The sequence below is a fragment of the Mauremys mutica genome, chromosome 5, assembly GCF_020497125.1.
Source record: "Mauremys mutica isolate MM-2020 ecotype Southern chromosome 5, ASM2049712v1, whole genome shotgun sequence".
Lineage (NCBI taxonomy): Eukaryota > Metazoa > Chordata > Testudines > Geoemydidae > Mauremys > Mauremys mutica.
In genome coordinates, this window is record NC_059076.1 from 34,286,240 (window position 1) to 34,304,709 (window position 18,470).

General features: G+C 41.5%; 1 protein-coding gene across 1 annotated transcript in view; it reads left to right on the top strand.

Moving 5' to 3' along the window:
* The window catches only part of COL25A1 (collagen type XXV alpha 1 chain), a 454,889-nt gene that overhangs the window by 235,106 nt on the left and 201,313 nt on the right, over positions 1 to 18,470 (top strand). The window contains exons 6-7 of the mRNA XM_045019561.1: positions 5,759 to 5,803; positions 12,043 to 12,050. Of these exons, the coding sequence (XP_044875496.1) occupies positions 5,759 to 5,803; positions 12,043 to 12,050 (53 nt within the window). The remainder of the gene's footprint in view (positions 1 to 5,758; positions 5,804 to 12,042; positions 12,051 to 18,470) is intronic.

An 18,470-nucleotide genomic window follows, 5' to 3' on the forward strand; every position in this document is an offset into this window, starting at 1 on the left:
CTTGTGTGCAACTCCCCCAGGTAGTGAACCCATGAGCTAAAGGAAGACAGATGAACGCTTGACAAGAAGTGCTAGTCATCCTGGTTGTGAGCACTATAATTGGGGGTTTCTGAGTGTATGAAAAGGTGGATGAGACCTCTTACTAGATTAATAGGAGAGGAAAATCATGTCAGTTATACCTTATGTTTCTTTTAAAGTAATTTTCCATAAGAATTTTTATTTGACCTATGTCCTTAATGATAATTTGCCCATTTTTAACACATCCATTCTTCTGGATACTCCAATAGTTGCCAGTGAGAGGTGTTTCGTGCTTAATTCATTGAACATTGTGGAACAAGTTAGTTTGTAACTCTTTCACTATTTCATTAACTGCCTTAGGGCAGGTCTACACTACGGGGGAAAATCGATATAAGATACGCAACTTCAGCTACGTGAATAACGTAGCTGAAGTCGAAGTATCTTATATCGAATTACCTACCGTCCTCACGGCACGGGATCGATGTCCGCGGCTCCCCATGTCGACTCCGCTACCGCCGTTCGGGTTGGTGGAGTTCCGGAGTTGACAGGAGCGCGTTTGGGGATCGATATATCGCGTCTAGATGAGACACGATATATCAATCCCCGAGAAATCGATTGCTACCTGCCGATACAGCGGGTAGTGAAGACGTACCCTTAGAAAGCACACATCAACATTAAAGTACTAAGTCTAAAGCTATTATCTAGCTGAAGTACACTTGATCTTGTCTAGATTTTTGTTTCAAAGCTAAGCTTTTTCAGAAAGTAATACCTAGCACCAAATTACTAGAAAGAATAACCTGGGGATAGCTACAGTTTCTGGAATTTCAAAAAATAATTCTAATGATAATTACCAATTTGGTTTCTATTATTAGAAAACAAATATTAAGATAGGTAATTGCTTAGCTATTAGGTTTTTGATAAATATGGACAATCAATAATTATCACTATAACTATTTGTCAAAAAATTATATGTAGATGAAGAATAATGATAACTTTAATTTGTTACATGGCAAAAAAAACCTGTCTTTTTGTTAAGCTTTTAATTAAAATTAAGATTTCCAGAAACTGGACTCAGAAACTGTCTCTTAAGAATGAAATTTGTTTAAAATATCTCTAAAGTGAAACAGGAAAAAAAGGAACAAGAGCTGATTTTTCCAGTGTTTCATTTGCACTCCTAGCCTGTCGGAAATCTAGAAACCCTGTAGAACAGTATGTTGGCAGCTCTTGAACTTAGCTACAGTAAACTGGTTTTCCCTACTGCCTATCATTTGGCATCATTAATCTTCATTAAACCAGTTTATCCCATTGAGCTTAAAGTCTCTTTCTTTTTGGAGACTTGAAAATTGAAAAAGACATTTAAAACAAACAAGTCCTGTTTAAGTACTCTGTATGGGTGAAATATAACTCAGCACAGAATCTGCTGATCATATTCTACAGGGATTTTATCCAGGGTGAGAAAGTACAGTACATTTGCTTTATATACAGTACTCTATATCACACCAAACTATATATATGAAAATCTGTTGCATTGCCTTAAACTGAACTGTCATGCTCAATATAGCTTTATAAATATTGACACATTTCCTCCACCACACCATGCCTCCCCCAAATCCCTATGTTAACTGTGAAATTATAATAATATAAACATGGAAAAATATGGACATTCATAGTGAAGGATCAGTGCTTTTGGTAGCTGGACACCATCGGGGCAGCAGATAAGGCTAACAACCCTGCTTGAGGAAGGCATCCCTATTTGAGACAGCAGCATGTAAGCATGTCATGTGCTTTACTGAATAGAGAGATGGACCTAGGCAGATGTGCTAGTGCTTTTCTGAATTGGGGCCATTACCTTTGGCCCCATTTGCATGATAAATACTTATAAGTGGAATCTGTTGCGTATATAAAACAATTGCAGTATTCTTTACATATCCTCTGGTGGTACTCAACATTCCAGTGGAAGTCTGAAGGATCTGCCAATTATTTCACAGTTTACATTCCCACATCCCAAGGATCAGTATAAAGGCCACCATGGTGGCAGAGCAGGATTGGACAAAAGTTCCTGAAGATTTAATTAGGAAGGAGGAGTGCCTCATGTCATTCAACAGCAGTTCCTCCAACTAAATACAGCTGGCTTGGGGAGCTAAAGGTCAGGGGCCATGTTCTGATCTCTTTTATACTGACATAAATGCAGAGTAATTCCATGGTCTTCAATGGTATCATGATGATGGAGCTACAATAACAATTAGAATGTATCCAGTGATTAGCACTTATCCACATTTTCATCCAGTGAACTCAAGGTATCGGGGAGTTGTGATCTGCATTTGATTCCAGAAGAAATATTTGAATAGATTAGTTTCTCTTTAAGGGCTAAGACCTATTCTTTTATTTCTCTGACGTATCTGCCTGATCCTACATCCATCCAATACAGTCAGTGGAAATGTTGGACATGCAAGATATGCAACATTGGGTCTTTATTCTATAAATGCGAGTTACATATGGGAATGGAGTTTTACAGCTGTACAAAAGTTCAACTTAAGAAACTGTTATTTTTTTGTTCATTCCCTCAGAGTTTCACTTTGAGTTCTCAGGTTTGAACCCAAAATCTCAGAACAGCTGGAATTACAGTTTCACACCATTTCAAGTTAAAACCATAAATCCCTCCTTAGCATGCGTGGGGAGGGAGGCTTTTTGTGCAAAACTTGGCCAAGGCTCATTGGAAACCTTTGCAAATGTCAGGCCCCAGTTTGTACTAAGGTCTTTCTTGGACAAGCTCTAACTGACTTCAGTGGAAGGACTGATTTAAAAACCGCGTAATAGAGGAAGGAAAGTAGAAACTGGGGTCCAAATCCTGAGACTCTTATTTTGGTTTACAAATAAAATTTTTAAAAAATCTTTAAACGGACAGGATTTGATTTGCTAACGCATTACTCCTGTTTGACAGCAGTGTAACTTCATTGATTCCAATGAAGATACATTGGCATAAAACTGGAGTACTGTGACAGTGATTGAGGTCCATATTCTCTAAGTTTCACAAGACAATTCTCTGCCTTTCTAACTTTGTGTGCCAGGTTTCATAGTGGAGGAAAATTATGTCCAAGTTGCCCCTCTGAAAACAAAGTTGCATGTAATAAAAGCAGATACAACCTGAAAAGTAGTGTTGGGGAGACTGCACAACACTGTAGTAGAATATTTATTTTGTTTAAGCCAACTAATTTTCTCTTCCAAGTACATATTGCCCTTTCCCTGCCTGAGAAGAATGTTTTCCCCGTTCCCATGTACTAAGCTCCCGTTGGCATTAATTGACAATTTCACCTGTGGAGGGCTTGCAGGGAAAATGCACTTCATGGCAAATAAATTACTTATTTTTTTTTTAAAAATTCCTTCTCCTCATATCCTCTCTCTTCCAATGGCTTGATTCAAGTTAAAATTGTAATCCTCTTTTTGTGACTCTGCAATCAATTGTTGCATGAAAGTTTGATTTCTGGTGTTTAATCAAAGTCCGTGAGACTTACACATCTAAATAACAAAACTTTGCCTACCTATAGCACCTTCAGTCCAAGTATTTTGAAGTGCTTTACAAACATTAATTCATTAAGCCTGACCGTACGTTTTGAGGCAGGATGGTGTTACCCTCATCAGTATTGTCATTTTGCAGATGAAGAAACTGATGCACACAGAGGTTAAGGACAAAATTTTCATACTTGGGTGTTTAAAATCAGGCACTTAAATCCATATTTAGGCTCCTAGAGTGCAATCCTGCTCCATTCGAATTCAGTGGCAAAACTTCCACTCACTTCAATGTTGTAGGATCAGGCCCTTAAAGGAGGTTTGATTTTCAGATGTTCTGAGCATCTGCGTGTCCCATTGAAATCAGTGGAACTACAAGTGCTCAACATCTCTGAAAATTCAGTTCCCTGCAATTTAGGTGCTTAAATACGGAATTGTCTAACTTTAGCTGGCTACATTTGACAATTTTGATCTAAATGACTTGACATCATCACACAGAATGTCCCTTGCAGAACTGGGAATGAGACCTTGACTTACTGATATTTGGTCCTCTGTTTAATCACAAGACCGTTCTTTCTCAATTATCTGTACAGTATCTAAGGACAAGATTTGACTGTGACAAAAAGCACCACTGTATACTTAGAAATGCCTGTGTACTTGCACTGATATTTTAATGTTATGTCCATTGAAGTCAATGAGAGTTTTATGTGTGAGAAGTGCAGGACCAGCCTAATGGTTGCAGCTGACTTTACTTTCGGCTAGATTATCCCCTTAAATGTAGCCTTAGAATTAGGGGCTGCACATTCCTGCACTACAGCTAGATGAGCTCTGGGAAGGAATCACAGGTGGGATTTTCAAAGGAGCCTAAGAGCCAATTCCCATTGAATTTCAGTGGGAAAGGGGAGGTTTTTTAAAGCTCTCAAACGGTTTAAGAACCAAGTCCCACTGATAGTCTATGGGATTTGATCTCCTGTATGCTTTTTAAAGGTGCTCCTTAGGTGCTTTTTAAAATCGGGGTGCCTAACTCCTTTAGGATCCTTTGAAAATCCTTACTTCTGTCTCCCCATTGCTGACCAGAAACAACTTCCCCTTCTCGCCACACTGGCAATCTGCCCTGCACCTGTCCATTCCTGTCACACCTGTATAGGGGGACGTAACAGGTGCACAAGTGCAGCAGCAATCTGTGAAGGTCACACAGGGGTATGTGAGGGGGAGATGAACCATATACAGTTCAGATGTTCACATTTTAAAAGGATGTTGCAAAATTGGAGAGGGTGCAGAAAAGAGCCACAAAAAATGATTTGAGGACTGGAGAAAATGCTTAGGGCTTGTATACACTACCCACCAGATCGGCGGGCAGCGATCGATCCAGATGGGGTCGATTTATCGAATCTAGTATCGACACAATAAATCAACTGCTGAACGCTTTCCCGTCGACCCTGGTACTCCACCAGAATGAGGAGCGCAAGTGGAGTTGATGGGAGCGTGTCAGCTGTCGACTTAACTCAGTGAAGACACTGCGGTAAGTAGATCTAAGTATGTTGACTTCAGCTGAGCTATTCAGGTAGCTGAAGTTGCATATCTTAGATCGACCCCATGCAGTAGTGTAGACAAACCCTTAGAGTGAGAGAATTAAAGAGCTCAATCCGATTATTTTACCAAAGAGAAGATTGGGGGGTGACTTTATTACAGTGTCCAAATGAATGCCTTTCTGGGGAGAAAATAATGGGTAGTAAAGTGCTCTTTAATGTAGCGGAGAAAACTTTACAAGAACCAATGGTTGGAAATGTAAAACAGACAAATTAGAAATTAGGCATACATTTTAACAGTGAAGGTTGGAACAAACTGCCAAGAGAAGTGGTGGATTCTCCATCTCTAAATGTCTTCGGATAAGACTGGATGCCTTTCTGGAAGATATTCTTTAGCCAAACACAAGTTATATTTTAGTCAAACGTAGTTTATTGGGCTCAATACAGAGATAAAGGAGTGAAATGTAATGACCTGTGATATACAGGAGGTCAGGCTTGATAATCTAATGGTCCATTCTGGCCTTAATATCTGTGAATCTGAATCTTACTGTCCTTTATATCTATGCAGCCAACTAGGAGCAGGCCAAAATCTGGCCCATTGTGATATGTTTAAAACTATTATGTCTAAATACAAATTGTATTTTAAATGTCAAGAACTATATTAAATTGCAAAATCACAATCCAGAAACTGCTTGCTTTTTCAGGCCCTCCAGGGAAACGAGGTAAGAGGGGCAGAAGAGGAGAGACCGGTAAGTTTTCACTTTTGGAAGCAAGATGTCAGATTTTATTTTGGGTGGATGGTTTTTTCTCAGTATTTTGTCCATTTTGGGCCAATATCTCTATTATTCTACTGGATAGATTCAGCTACTTTATTTTGGTTTGCACTTTTTCTTGGGGGCAGAGGGATGCACCTAGCATGCCTTATTTTTGCTCTTTGTTGCCTGTGAGCTATAGGAAGAAAAGATCTGTTTAAAAAAAATTCTAATAGAAGTTTGTGATCCTTGGCATATAACTTGTGGCCTTCTAAATTGCGTTCAATCTCAAATAGTCATTAAACTGTAGGCATGCTTCACAATACTTGATGCATCTATAGACCCTTTAATAGGTTTTGTAATTTCTTCATAAAATACATGAATAATAAAACTGGTTATTGGTAATTCTGAAATAATTTCAGCACTTGGAGTCTTCTCTCATTTACACCTGTGCACATCTACTTAACTCCATTGAAGTAAATAACATTACAATGGTATAGATGAGCATAAAATCAAGCCCTTTGTGTTTAGAACAGATCATGTCATGAGGAAAAGGGAACGTGTTATGTGAACAGTCATGGAGGTAATGTCTAAATAGACTAACTTTGTAAAATAAGCTGTTGATTATCAGGAACTTGTAGCATTTAGGATTCTCTTGAGTTAAAATCCAGTCTGTGTTTGGCTGTGTTTGTAGCTGAAAGTTTGCAAATGCAACATATAAATAAAGAGAGGCTTTTTCTTTGTGTTGAAACTGCACTTGGGGCTTGATCTTCCCAGGCGCTGGGCAGCTTCAGCGCCTCTTGACATCAGTGGGAGTTGATGGCACTGAGCACCTTGCAGGATTCAGCTCTTTGTCAGGATGGTGTTTCTAGTAGGGCCATGGCTACACTTGCAGATGTAGAGTGCTTTGGGTTAAACCAGCCTCCAGAGAGCGCACCAGGGAAAGCACTCCAGTCTGTCCACACTGACAACTGCAAGCGCACGGGCATGGCCACATTCGCCGCACTTGAAGCGGCATTTGGAGTGGTGCATTATGGGCAGCTATCCCACAGAGCACCTCTTCCCATTCTAGCGCTGTGGCTTGTGGGAAGAGGGCGTGGAGAGCGGGGCATTCTAGATCCTGTCCCAACGCCCCATGATGCATCGCTTCACATCCCAGCAATCCCTGTTTCCATGCACATTTGGCGCCATCTTTCAATGGTTTATGTGCAGAGCGCGTTTTGTCTTCCCTTTCGGTCTGCGGGAATGGAGCCCAAACTGCTGTGGAACATGCTGATGAGTCTCGCCAGCACGTCTCGTTTGGCAGTCAAGTTACTGCTTAAGATCCAAAGTGACAGTGAGGAGTTCGACGATGATATCGAGTCGCGTAACGCATACAACACCAAATTGCTTGTCTCATTCATGGACATGCTCTCCACTGTGGAACATCACTTTTGGGCTTGGGAAACACCATCCTGCAAGTCTGGGATGACTATCAGTGGCTGCAGAACTTTCGGATGAGAAAAGCCACTTTCATGGCTGAGTTTGCCCCCACCCTGTGGCGCAAGGACACAAGATTGAGAGCTGCCCTGCTGCTGGAGAAGTGGGTGGCTATTGCAAACTGGAAGCTGGCAACTCCAGACAGCTACCAATTGGTCACTAACCAGTTTGGAGTGGGAAAGTTGATGGTTGGAATTGTGATCCTGCTCAGAAGAACCATGACTCTGGGTAACGTTCATGACATTGTGGCTGGCTTTGAACAAATGGGTTTCCCTAACTGCGCAGGGGAGATAGATGGGATGCATATTCTTATTCTGGCACCAGCCCACCTAGCATCCGAATACATTAACCGAAAGGAGTATTTCTCCATGGTTCTCCAGGCACTTGTGGATCACCACGGTCATTTCATTGACATTAATGCAGGCTGGCCCGGAAGGGTGCATGATGCACGAATCTTTCGGAACACTGGCTTGTTCAAGAAGCTGCAAGCTGGGACTCTTTTTCCAGACCAGAGGATCACCGTAGGGGAAGTCGAAATGCCCCGCTTACCCTTTAATGCTGTGGCTCTTGAAACCCTACACAGGGAGTCTGGACAGCAGCCAGGAATGGTTCAACTACAGGCTGAGCCGGTGCCGAATGACTGTGGAGTGTGCTTTTGCCCATTTGAAGGGCCGCTGGCGCTCTCTTTATGGGAAGCTGGATTTGGCCAAAGACAGCATCCCCGCGGTTATATCCATGTGCTGTATCCTCCATAATATTTGTGAAGGGAAGGGTGAAAGCTTCACTCAGGCATGGGCCTCGGAGGTTCAACACCTGGAGGCTAATTTGCATAGCCAGAGAGCAGGGCTATTAGAGGGGCCCAGCGTGGGGCTGCAAGGATTAGGGATGCCTCAAGGGAGCAATTTGAGGCTGAAAGCCACCAGTAATGTCAGGTGCTCTGCATGGGAGTTAAGTGCAGTGGCTGTGTTTGGTACACTAACTTGCAGTGTTTGTTGCTTTCCTGAGCTAAGGTATATTTTGCTTTATGCACTAATAAAGTATGTTTTCAAAGTAAAAAACTCCATTTATTGAAAAGAAAATTCACTTATTGGAAAAAAACACACAGAGTAACACAGAAATACCAAAAGGGTAAGGGGGTGGGGTGGGGACCGGTTCACTCATAGTCTTGAGTATGTCCTGATTTCATACTCTTGAATCCTTTCTGGAGTGCTGTGCACTGAGTGCTGCACTTCAGGATGGCTATAAAGGCATGTTGAGGGGGGTTGAGTGCAGTGGATAAGGGTCGTAGTTTTCATGGCTGGGTGGTGAACCTATGGGTGTAGGAGGCAGCTGGGGGCAGTAAGAACCCGGATGTTGGGGAAAGTGGGTTGGAGGGGAGATGGGGGCACAAGGTGAAGAGTTTTGAGGCACAAGGGCTGCGGGGGGGGCGAGCACGGTAGTGCTCCATCTGCATGGTGACCGGCGCCTGGATAGAGTCCACTTGGCACTCTATTATGCTAATCAGCTGTTCCATGCTTTGCCGCTGGTGCGTTGTGTTTCCCTGGCAGATCCTCCTTTCGCTGTCCCTCCACTTCTGTGCCTTTCAATTCTCTTTTACAGACATGCTACATGAAGTCATGTAGCATGTCTTCTTTGCTTTTACGCAGCCTCTTCTGGAGTCTTCTCAGTCTGTCGGCCGGTGATAAGAATGACAGCTGAGATCTCAAGGTTGCACCTAGACAGGCAACATACAACACTTAACAGATGCAGCATTGTACACACCAGACAGAGCAATGATTCCCCTGCACTTAAGGAGGGCAATCACAAAAACCATACTTTGCCTGTCCCAAAGCGAGCGCACATAACCCACGGGAATCCCAGAAATGGTGAGTAAGCACAGGGTCCATGCGGAATGATTGTTTCATGGCTGTACTGTCCTCTGGGTTTCTGTGTCTTGGGGAAAGCCAACAGCTGCAGGGGGCACCTACACTGAACACTGTCCCAACATTCTCCACAGGAGTTCGTCCTGGAAGATATCTCACTGCTGAGGGTGACCAGGGAAGCAAGGGAGGGTCTTCTCCTACAATGTGGCTTCCGCCCATACGCAGCTTGCCTGTGTGCAGCAATGGTCCCCCTGCCGCTCACAGCACAGTGGTGCGGACACATTAGCCTGACTGGGACAAGAACCACTCTGGCTCTCCCAATAAACCTGTGCAGGCGCATTGCCCACGTTCTGGCTGAGGCTTTTGAAGAGATCACCGATGCCGATTAGCGCGATGTGATAGACCACATCAATGCGCTATTCTGCATCTAGGCACGCATGCAGCCCTTACCCTCCTCGCCCAAAGAGCCCATACCTAAAAACTTCCTTCCCGAAAAGAAAGCCGCTTACCAGGAACCTCCTCTGTTGTTTGCCCTTCCCAGGCACTGCACTGGATGCTGCGACTGGCTGCCTTCCTCCTGGCTCGAGAAGAGCTCCTGGCTGCATGCATCTAGGGATTCTGGGGTGTCTTCCCCTGCCTCTGCACCATCACTTGCGCTTTCCTCCTCCTCCTCCCTCCCCCCACCTTGCTGTACTGGGCTTGGAAGTGTCCATGGTGGTCGTTGCAGTGGAGGCAGGATTGCCCCCAAGTATCCCGTCCAGCTCTTTGTAGAATTTGCAGGTTGTGGGGGCAGCACTGGAGCGGCCATTTGCCTCGCGGGCTTTGCGGAAGGCATTCCACAGCTCCTTCATTTTAACCCGACACTGCACCACATCCCGGTCATGGCCCCTGTCCATCATGGCCCTTGATATGTGCCCGAAGGTATCGTACTTCCTATGTCTAGAGCGCAGCTGGGGCTGCACAGCTTTCTCCCCCCAAACACTGATGAAGTCCAGCACCTCGCCATTGCTCCATACTGGGGATCGCCTGGTGCATGGAGGCATGGTCACCTGGAAAGATGCGCTGAGAGCACTCCACGCCTGGCTGAGAAAACAGGAAGGGGATTTTCAAAATTCCCAGAGAATTTAAAGGGCGGTCTGACGCTTGGTATCCTGAGGACAGGGCAGCAGAGTTCAAAAGTGATGACCAGAGTGGCTAGAACAGGCATTGTGGGACACTTCCGGAGGCAAATCAGAGCCAATCAAAGCACATTAGGTGTCCACACTGGCGCTGTGGCGCTCCAACGAGAGCGCAACAAACATTATTCCTCTCGGGGAGATGGAGTACCAGGAGCGCTCCAGCCACGGAGTCAGAGCGCTCTCCATGCCTTGCCAGTGTGGACGAGGAGTGAGGTAGAGCACTCCTGGCGGCTTTATTGCAAGTCTTTATAATGCGCAAGTGTAGCCAAGGCCTAGAAGCGGCATCAGAGAAATGGGTACTTCAGATCCATCTGGTTATATTGGGTATTTTTGGTTATCTGTGAATTAATCTGGCAGATTAGGAGAAACCTACAGTCTGGTTGATTCCCATGAAAGTTAGTTGTTCACAATAATCTATTGTTTTGTCTTTTAGGTAGTTATAAATTAGAACTTTATTTTGTTCTTAGAAAATTATTTCCTTCTTTTTATTGGATAGCTAAAACAAAGCCAAACTCTGATAAAATTAGATCAACTAACTTTGATATGTTAATCAGTTTATGATACTTGCTGCAGAGAAAAAAGTTACTATATAGCGGGAATCACTCAGGTTGAATTTGGCTTTACAAATGATCTTGACAAATCAAATGAACTTGTCAGCTACCTTGCAGTATGCTTGACTTTTCGTTTTACACATCAAATAAACACACATTAAGATATTAACAGAGGAAATTGATCTCTTTCCTTTAGAAACAGACCCTGCACATTAAAATGCTATTTGGAAATGTTTACCAGTATAAAGAAATTACCTTAGTTACTAGACAATAAAATCACATTGTTAAAAACAAAAGCCTGACAATATCAAAAGCAAACTGAAAATACAGCTGTTGCTATTTTATGCCCCTTTTGCACCTCACTTTATTCAGAAGTTAGAGAGAGGCATGAGAGCTAATGAAAAGCCATTGATTTGGGAGCTGCAGCTGCTCCACTTAATAAGAGTGAAATATTAGATTTGATTTGCAGCCCTTTGATAATGTTCTCAAGAACTGCTGTACAAAAGCCTTTGAATCGAAATAATTGGAAAAATGTGCAAATATCACTTCACAAAGTGTGACATTTTAATAGGGAGCATTTTATAAGTGGGTCTTGAAAAAAGACAGTGATGAAAGGAAATTTCTGTAGAGTCAGGTGATCACTGGAACTTCTCCTTATTGGCACAGGAGGAAAGTAAGAAGATTTAGATGCAAGTATTTCTGTCTTAATGCCAAGGTTAAATGCCAAGGGTAAAAAAAATTGTGTAATTTTGCAGACAAGATGTAATTTAATTCCCAGTTTCATGGCTAATTGAAACTGGTGGATATGAAATATATGCACATGTGAAGTCTGAGAAAACAAATTGTATTCCATGGTTAATATTTTTTTGGCCTGCTATGAGACTGCATGAGAATAAATGAAGAATAATTAACATGAAATTGCATGGGAATAGGTGAAGAATATTTAATTCTTCAGCAAAGAAACGGCATGTATTCAAGTCTTTGGCATCACTACTAGCCTCAAAGAACCAAAGAAGAAAAATATTGTTTAAGAACAAAATCTAAACAGTATGTTGATTATGCTAATTTATAATCATGTGGTCTCATTTTTGGCTTCTTGCATATGAATCTTTCTTACTAACTTCATAAACTTATATATTCTTTTTTTCTCTTTTTCCCCCCCACAGGACCTCCTGTAAGTACAGTTGATACATTGTTGGGTCTCGCAGGTTAACCAGGATCAGGCAGAAATGGGTTTAGACCCTGTTAAGTAATCTCCATGGTGAACGGATTATATTTGATCCAGAGGAAATTTACAGTTATTGTTAGTACAGAGTAAACTTTTACTAATTTTGCTGGAGTTGAATGATTTGTTTGGAAACTTATTTTTTTAAACAAACCTTTGAAACAGTAAAACTTTACCTCGGCCCTACAGATAGCATTTTTGGATCAGAATAGCATGTAAGTATGTTCTGTTCATTTTGTCTACTAGTTATTAATGTGTGTTCGGTCTGGTATAGAAATGTTAATCAGTAACCGTGCCAGAAGGCTGAACTATCTAACTATAGGAAATGATTCAGCAACCTTTACTTGCACTGAATAGTATCAGAGGGGTAGCCGTGTTAGTCTGGTTCTGTAGAAGCAGCAAAGAATCCTGTGGCACCTTATAGACTAACAGACGTTTTGCAGCATGAGCTTTCGTGAGTGCTTGCATCCGAAGAAGTGGGTATTCACCCACGAAAGCCCATGCTGCAAAACGTCTGTTAGTCTATAAGGTGCCACAGGATTCTTTGCTGCTTGCACTGAATAGTAACTAACTTTGGTAAAATAAGCTCCTTGAGACAGGGACTGTCTTTTCGTTATGTGTATGTACAATGCCTACGGCAATAGAGCCCTTATCCAGACTGCAGCCACTAGATGCTATTGTAATACAAATAGTAAAAAATAATACTCAGTTTTAGCAAGGGTGGTAAATCTGGCCATAAATTTGTTTCTGACAAAATAATTCAATTTTTTCTTGTCCACATCTTTCCAGACTTAAGTCTTCTTTTTCTAAGTATAGTGTTTAAAATATGTATTTAAAGTATTCGTATTTATTGTGATACTATGCCATCCGCAGGTAACAATGCAATCATGAGAATAATATCGCCTGTAAAGTTACTTTAGGAGACTTGCTCTTTTCTTTCCTTGGATTTGTCATGGGTTGGCATTTCCACAGTCTTACTTTCATGACCAGATCATCTTGTCAACTGAATGGCATATGTATTTTAGAATAATTAATTAATATCCTGAATTTCTGTTGTCCGAAACAATCATTTTAGCGTTAACTGTAACTACCGAGTAGTAATGCTACAGGAAATATTTTAACTTCTAAATTGTCAAAATGCTCAGTGGCTCACATTGGCAAACTCATCTGACAGGCTATCAGCAAAAGAGCAGGCTTAATGCACACTAGTGCTCTTTAAATGAAGGAAATGCTTATTTCCTAAATATCTTTTGCAGTCTCTTCTCACAAAATGCAAAGATCAAGCATTAATCGGGGTATAAATGATTTTCCTACAGCAAGAGAATTTAGCAAAGTAGATAGTGAATTCTGCATATGCAAATCTTTACTCCTTGACATCATCTCCCTACTGTTTTAGCACAGTTCCATTTTTAAAAAAAGTAGAGCCATACATCGTTAATATAACCCAGAATTAGCTCTGAGGACTATAGGTAAAGTTTTCAAAAGCATCTAAATGATTTAGGAGCCTAAGCTCTATTTTCAGAAGTGACTTGGGCACTTAGGAGTGATTTTCAATGAGACATTCTCTGAAGGATGGAATATTCAAAAGCACCTAAATCCCATTTTCAAAAGTGATTTAAAAGACTAAGTCTCATTGGGAGTCAGTGGACTTAGGCTCCCAATTGCCTAAATCACGTCTGAAAATGTTTTACTCTAGCTTTGGCCCTGTGTACATAGTGGTAACCCTTAAAGACTATACTGTGATTATCACCTCGGATCCCACAGTAGTTCTCTATATTTAGCATAGTGAATAATTATGGTACCTTAGGTACCATCGTGTAGTAGCTGCGAGTGGCTAGTGCATCTTCAACTGTGACCACTGAAAATTTAGCTGTCTTTTCCTACCTATAACCAGTGTGTCAGGATGACAATCCAAGTCCTGTGTTTTTTGTTTTTTTTTATGACCCAATAGAGCTTACTACGATTTCTTCCTTGACACTGACATACTATAGACAGCACACCTTCCATCTATCTTATTCTCTTTCTGCCGTGTGCTGCCCCTCAATATATGTATATAACTCCTACTGATAGCAGAGTTCCATCAAGGATCAAAGGCAGTAAGTGGCCCTTTTGTTAGTTATTTTTAATGTTGACTATGTTTTATCTTGAATAATGTGCCTTGCCAAAAAAAAATATTGTTCACTGTGTGTATATATATATCTATGCCATACTTGTTCATCTGTAAAATATAATCAAGTGTAGAGGATCAATGGCTATTTGAATTTAGCATTAGTGTACTGCACATGTTGGTAATGTCACATGTCATGAATATGTTCTTAATGTGTGTCATACCCATTTCATCTCATTCAACCAGGGTCAACCAGGGCGAAATGGCTATCCGGTAACTGCTCTATCATATATTTATGAGAGCTTTTTTTACTCTCAAAATCATTCTTTTCTTTTCTGTCTTTTTGTTTGTCTCTGCCTTATTAATCTTCACATGAACTAGGGGAAATTCACCTTTCCCTGATGTTTCTCAAGTGCCTATAGAACATAAGGCTTTTTTTATTTTTTAAATGTTTGCTTCTTCATGTAGCAGTTCTTTATAAATGTTCTAGTGAGATATGCCATAACACAATGCAGAGTTTGATACTAGAAATGTTTTGTTTGTTGAACTTGTGTATTCCTGCGTGCGCGCACATAATTTTTTCACCGTAATTTTAAATGTTACTTAAACTGGATCCTGCATATCAGTTTTCTCTATCAGAAAGCTATTCAGTTGGCCTTTTCAACCTCTAAATCCTCCACTTGCATTGTATTCTGTTCCTTTTGGCTGCTTAGTTCTATGCATCTTGAGCAAAGTAATTGCTAATATAAGGGTCTTAGCAGTTGCCTGCAAAGCCTGTAATAGAGCAATTTTATGATAATGTATATAATTCACTTTTATAACATCTTCATTTACATCTTTATGGCTTTCTGTCTAAAAAATGGAAGTGTATGAAATAATGCATCTTTTCGGAAAACCACCAATAAGAATTTTAGGAAATAACCAGTCAGCAACACAAGCTTGAGTTATAATGTCACCTTTGTGGGATACAGAGTGTGACCAGTATCAGATATATTTTTTAAACCAAGTTACAAAAGATATTATTGGATACATTTGAGAGAGTGTATAATTGCAGAACACAGTAATTGTTTGTCTGGTTTTGATCTTATTTTAAGCACTTACTGGTAGTTTGGGGCCTTCAAAACTTGGGTTTGCATGTTCAAATCAAGCAGTTAGATATCTGATTGCTCAGTACGTGTTAACAATTGCTGTGTGTGTATGCAAATCACAGCATTGGGGCCCTCCAAATTAGAGGTCAGATGGAAGCCACAGCCACTATGGAAATCTACCCCTAAAATCTTCAGTGTGTCTGCTTAGTTTACTGGGGTGGGAGAGGAGGGCAGAAGGAGTGTGTCTGGAAACACCAACCCAACCCTATCAGTAGTTTAAAGGCAGCATTGTGGTGAAATAGCCAACAAACAATACAGCAGAATTGCATCTAAAGAACATGGACATGCTGAAACTGCGTTATAGTCAAATACTGTAGCATGAAAGACCTAAATTGCTTCAGAGTACAAATTGCAATTCCATTTATAATGTTTAGACCAAAGTTGTTCTGTGTTGGGGGGGAAAAATATTTGACAATAATTCTCTTCTGCTTCATGCATATGCCTACATGTTCGGATTACAGAGGATGGTGTTTCCAAAGAACCCCCAGAGAGCTAGACTCCCCGACCATATGGAAATTCAATAGGAACTGGGTCCCTAGCTCCAGCCAGAATTGTAATGGTCATTGATGCATGGTGAGGATAATGCAGGAAGCAGAAAGAAGCTAGATTAAACTTGTATTGCTTGATTTGAGATGTAAACTGAGAACACTTGATCTGCCCAATCTCTGGTTCCACTCCATCTACTTTGGGTCCTAGGATCCAGAGGCTACAAAAGCTTCTAAAAGCCACTTTGTGTCCTCCACCCAGGCTTCTGAACATGGGTTGGCTGGACCAGAGTTCCTCAAGGGCTACATGGTAAAAATTCGAACTGAAGTAATGCTGAATGTCATTTTTGCCATTATTAAATTAAATTCATGGAGCTATCGATTTCATAACCAGATTGTTGATTTTGTATTTGACGTGTGTATGTGTGTGAAAGGAAGAGAACGATTTTGAAAAGTGCGCAGCATTGACTTAACTCTGCTACCGCTGAATCGGAGTGATGGGAAGAATTTGGCCCTAATTATCAAAAGCCGTATTCTGACTGGCTGATTGGCACTTTTTGTTGAAATTACAGTCACCTACTAACTTTTCTCCTGAATGGGATTTAATAACAAATGAGATATATTTTTAATTTTTTATACTATCCTATGCAATTCTATAGCAGGGATCTCATTCTCTGTTAAATTCACCGGGTATTTTGGAACCCTGTTTGATTCCTTATTACTTTCATCATGGTTAAGTTTTGTAGGAGATACTACCTCTCCCATCTTGTCTGTCTATGTACTTATATGGTCCCCTTCACCTTAGTATCTCAGGGCCTCCATAGTACTGGAATGCAAAGTTCTCCCAAGGAGTTTCCCTGGCATTGTTTCAGGGGAAGAGAGAAGATTTATGTTGTTTCTCCTACAATCTCCCATGACATCAGCCCCCCAAAAACCTGCTGATGCCCGAAGAGCCACAAGATCTCTGGGACCAGTGGAGGCATAGGGCTGCTCCTTGTGCATCTACACTGAGACCTGATCTACATTACAAAGTTAGATGATGTAAGTCCACTTGCGTCAACCGTTATGCATGTGTGTACACTAAAACTTTTCTCCTGCTGAATAAGCGACCCATTTCAACAATGCATTAACACCACCACTTCCCCGAATGACGAGGGGTCACAGTTGACTTAGGTCGATGCAGTATGAGTGTAGACACTCCATTAGTTGTGTTGACCCTAAACGTTTTCTAGCTGGTGTTCCGCTTGTCATCCCAAACCTTCATTACAATCAATGCTAGTTTCTTGGACCCAGAAGTTGAGCTTCACCATGTGGAGCTGCTCTACGAATGCTATCAAAAACCTAGCATTTTTTTCATTCTGTCCATCAGCACCCAGTTATTGAGCTCAAACATCTCTTCGTTGTCCTCCTCACCATCCTGACTGTAGCAGAGATCTGCAAATACTGGAAAATGGCATGTCCTGTAACAGCAATGCACATGAGAATTGTTCTGAGCTCTGAAGGGTCTATGTTTCTGTCACAGAGATGGCAGAGACTGAAAGCGATGTGCAGGACTCTGGGAGTTTTAAATAATGAAGCAAAAATTAGGGGATGTGGAAAGTATCATGGTATGGAGAAAATGGTCTGTTGGGTTCTTGACCTGTAGCTCCTTGAAATCCCTGGACAAAGAACTTGAAAAAAAATCCCAAAAGGCATTGTGCTGGGCAGTGGCAAGGCGTGCACTGACATACTTACTCATGGTGCACCACACTTTACACTGATGCAGACATTTCTGCTCAGTACGCACAGTGCTGATGCAAGCAGCCAATTGCATGCTCCTCACTGTGGAGGCTTTGCATCAAGTGACAGTTGTAGTGTAGATATGGTCTGACTCCCAGCTCCCTACCCTACTTGGATGTCATAACGTGTCCCTTCTCCTTAAGGTGTGGTTGAGTTCCCACATTGCAGAATGGGAATGTATCTAACTTAATTGTTCATCTCCTGTTGTTGTCGTTTACTGGTTTGGAGGAAATTTGGATATTACCGTTTTTCCAAACTCAAACTCCATACCCTTGGGAGTTTTATTGGTCACTAATTAATACGCTTGAAAAATGTTAATATATTGAACCATGAACATTGTAGCTGACAGAGTTTTCATTTCCCACCACAACTGAGGTTGGGGTGACAGAATTTCCATAAGCATCAGTCAGTCTATAATTCCCTCTAGGTTACAGGACAACGTTAACATTGCACTTCTGGTTTTCCCACTCTAGTTAGAAATAGCATCCACAATTACAGTATGATAAGATGGGGCACCGTGACCTGTAGAAGGGTTGCAAGTCGGTGTCAGGAGGCTGTGACCACACTGCCCTTCTCTCAACGTTAAATGGGAAGGGGACCATAGCAAGATGGGAGATGGGTTTTTGAAGGGTCCGGGTATGGAAAAGGTTGAGAACCACTGCTAAAAGAGACCAGAGGGGGAAATAGTGTTTCAGTGTTTCTCTGGGCATGTGACAGCACTTACTATATTACCCGCTTCATTGTTTCCCCTGTATAGGCAGTGAATACAGCTAAATTGTGCCATGTAGGCCCAACCCATACTAAGGGGCCCTGTAGAGCCATCCTGCTCCAGAGGGAGCACTGGACAGTG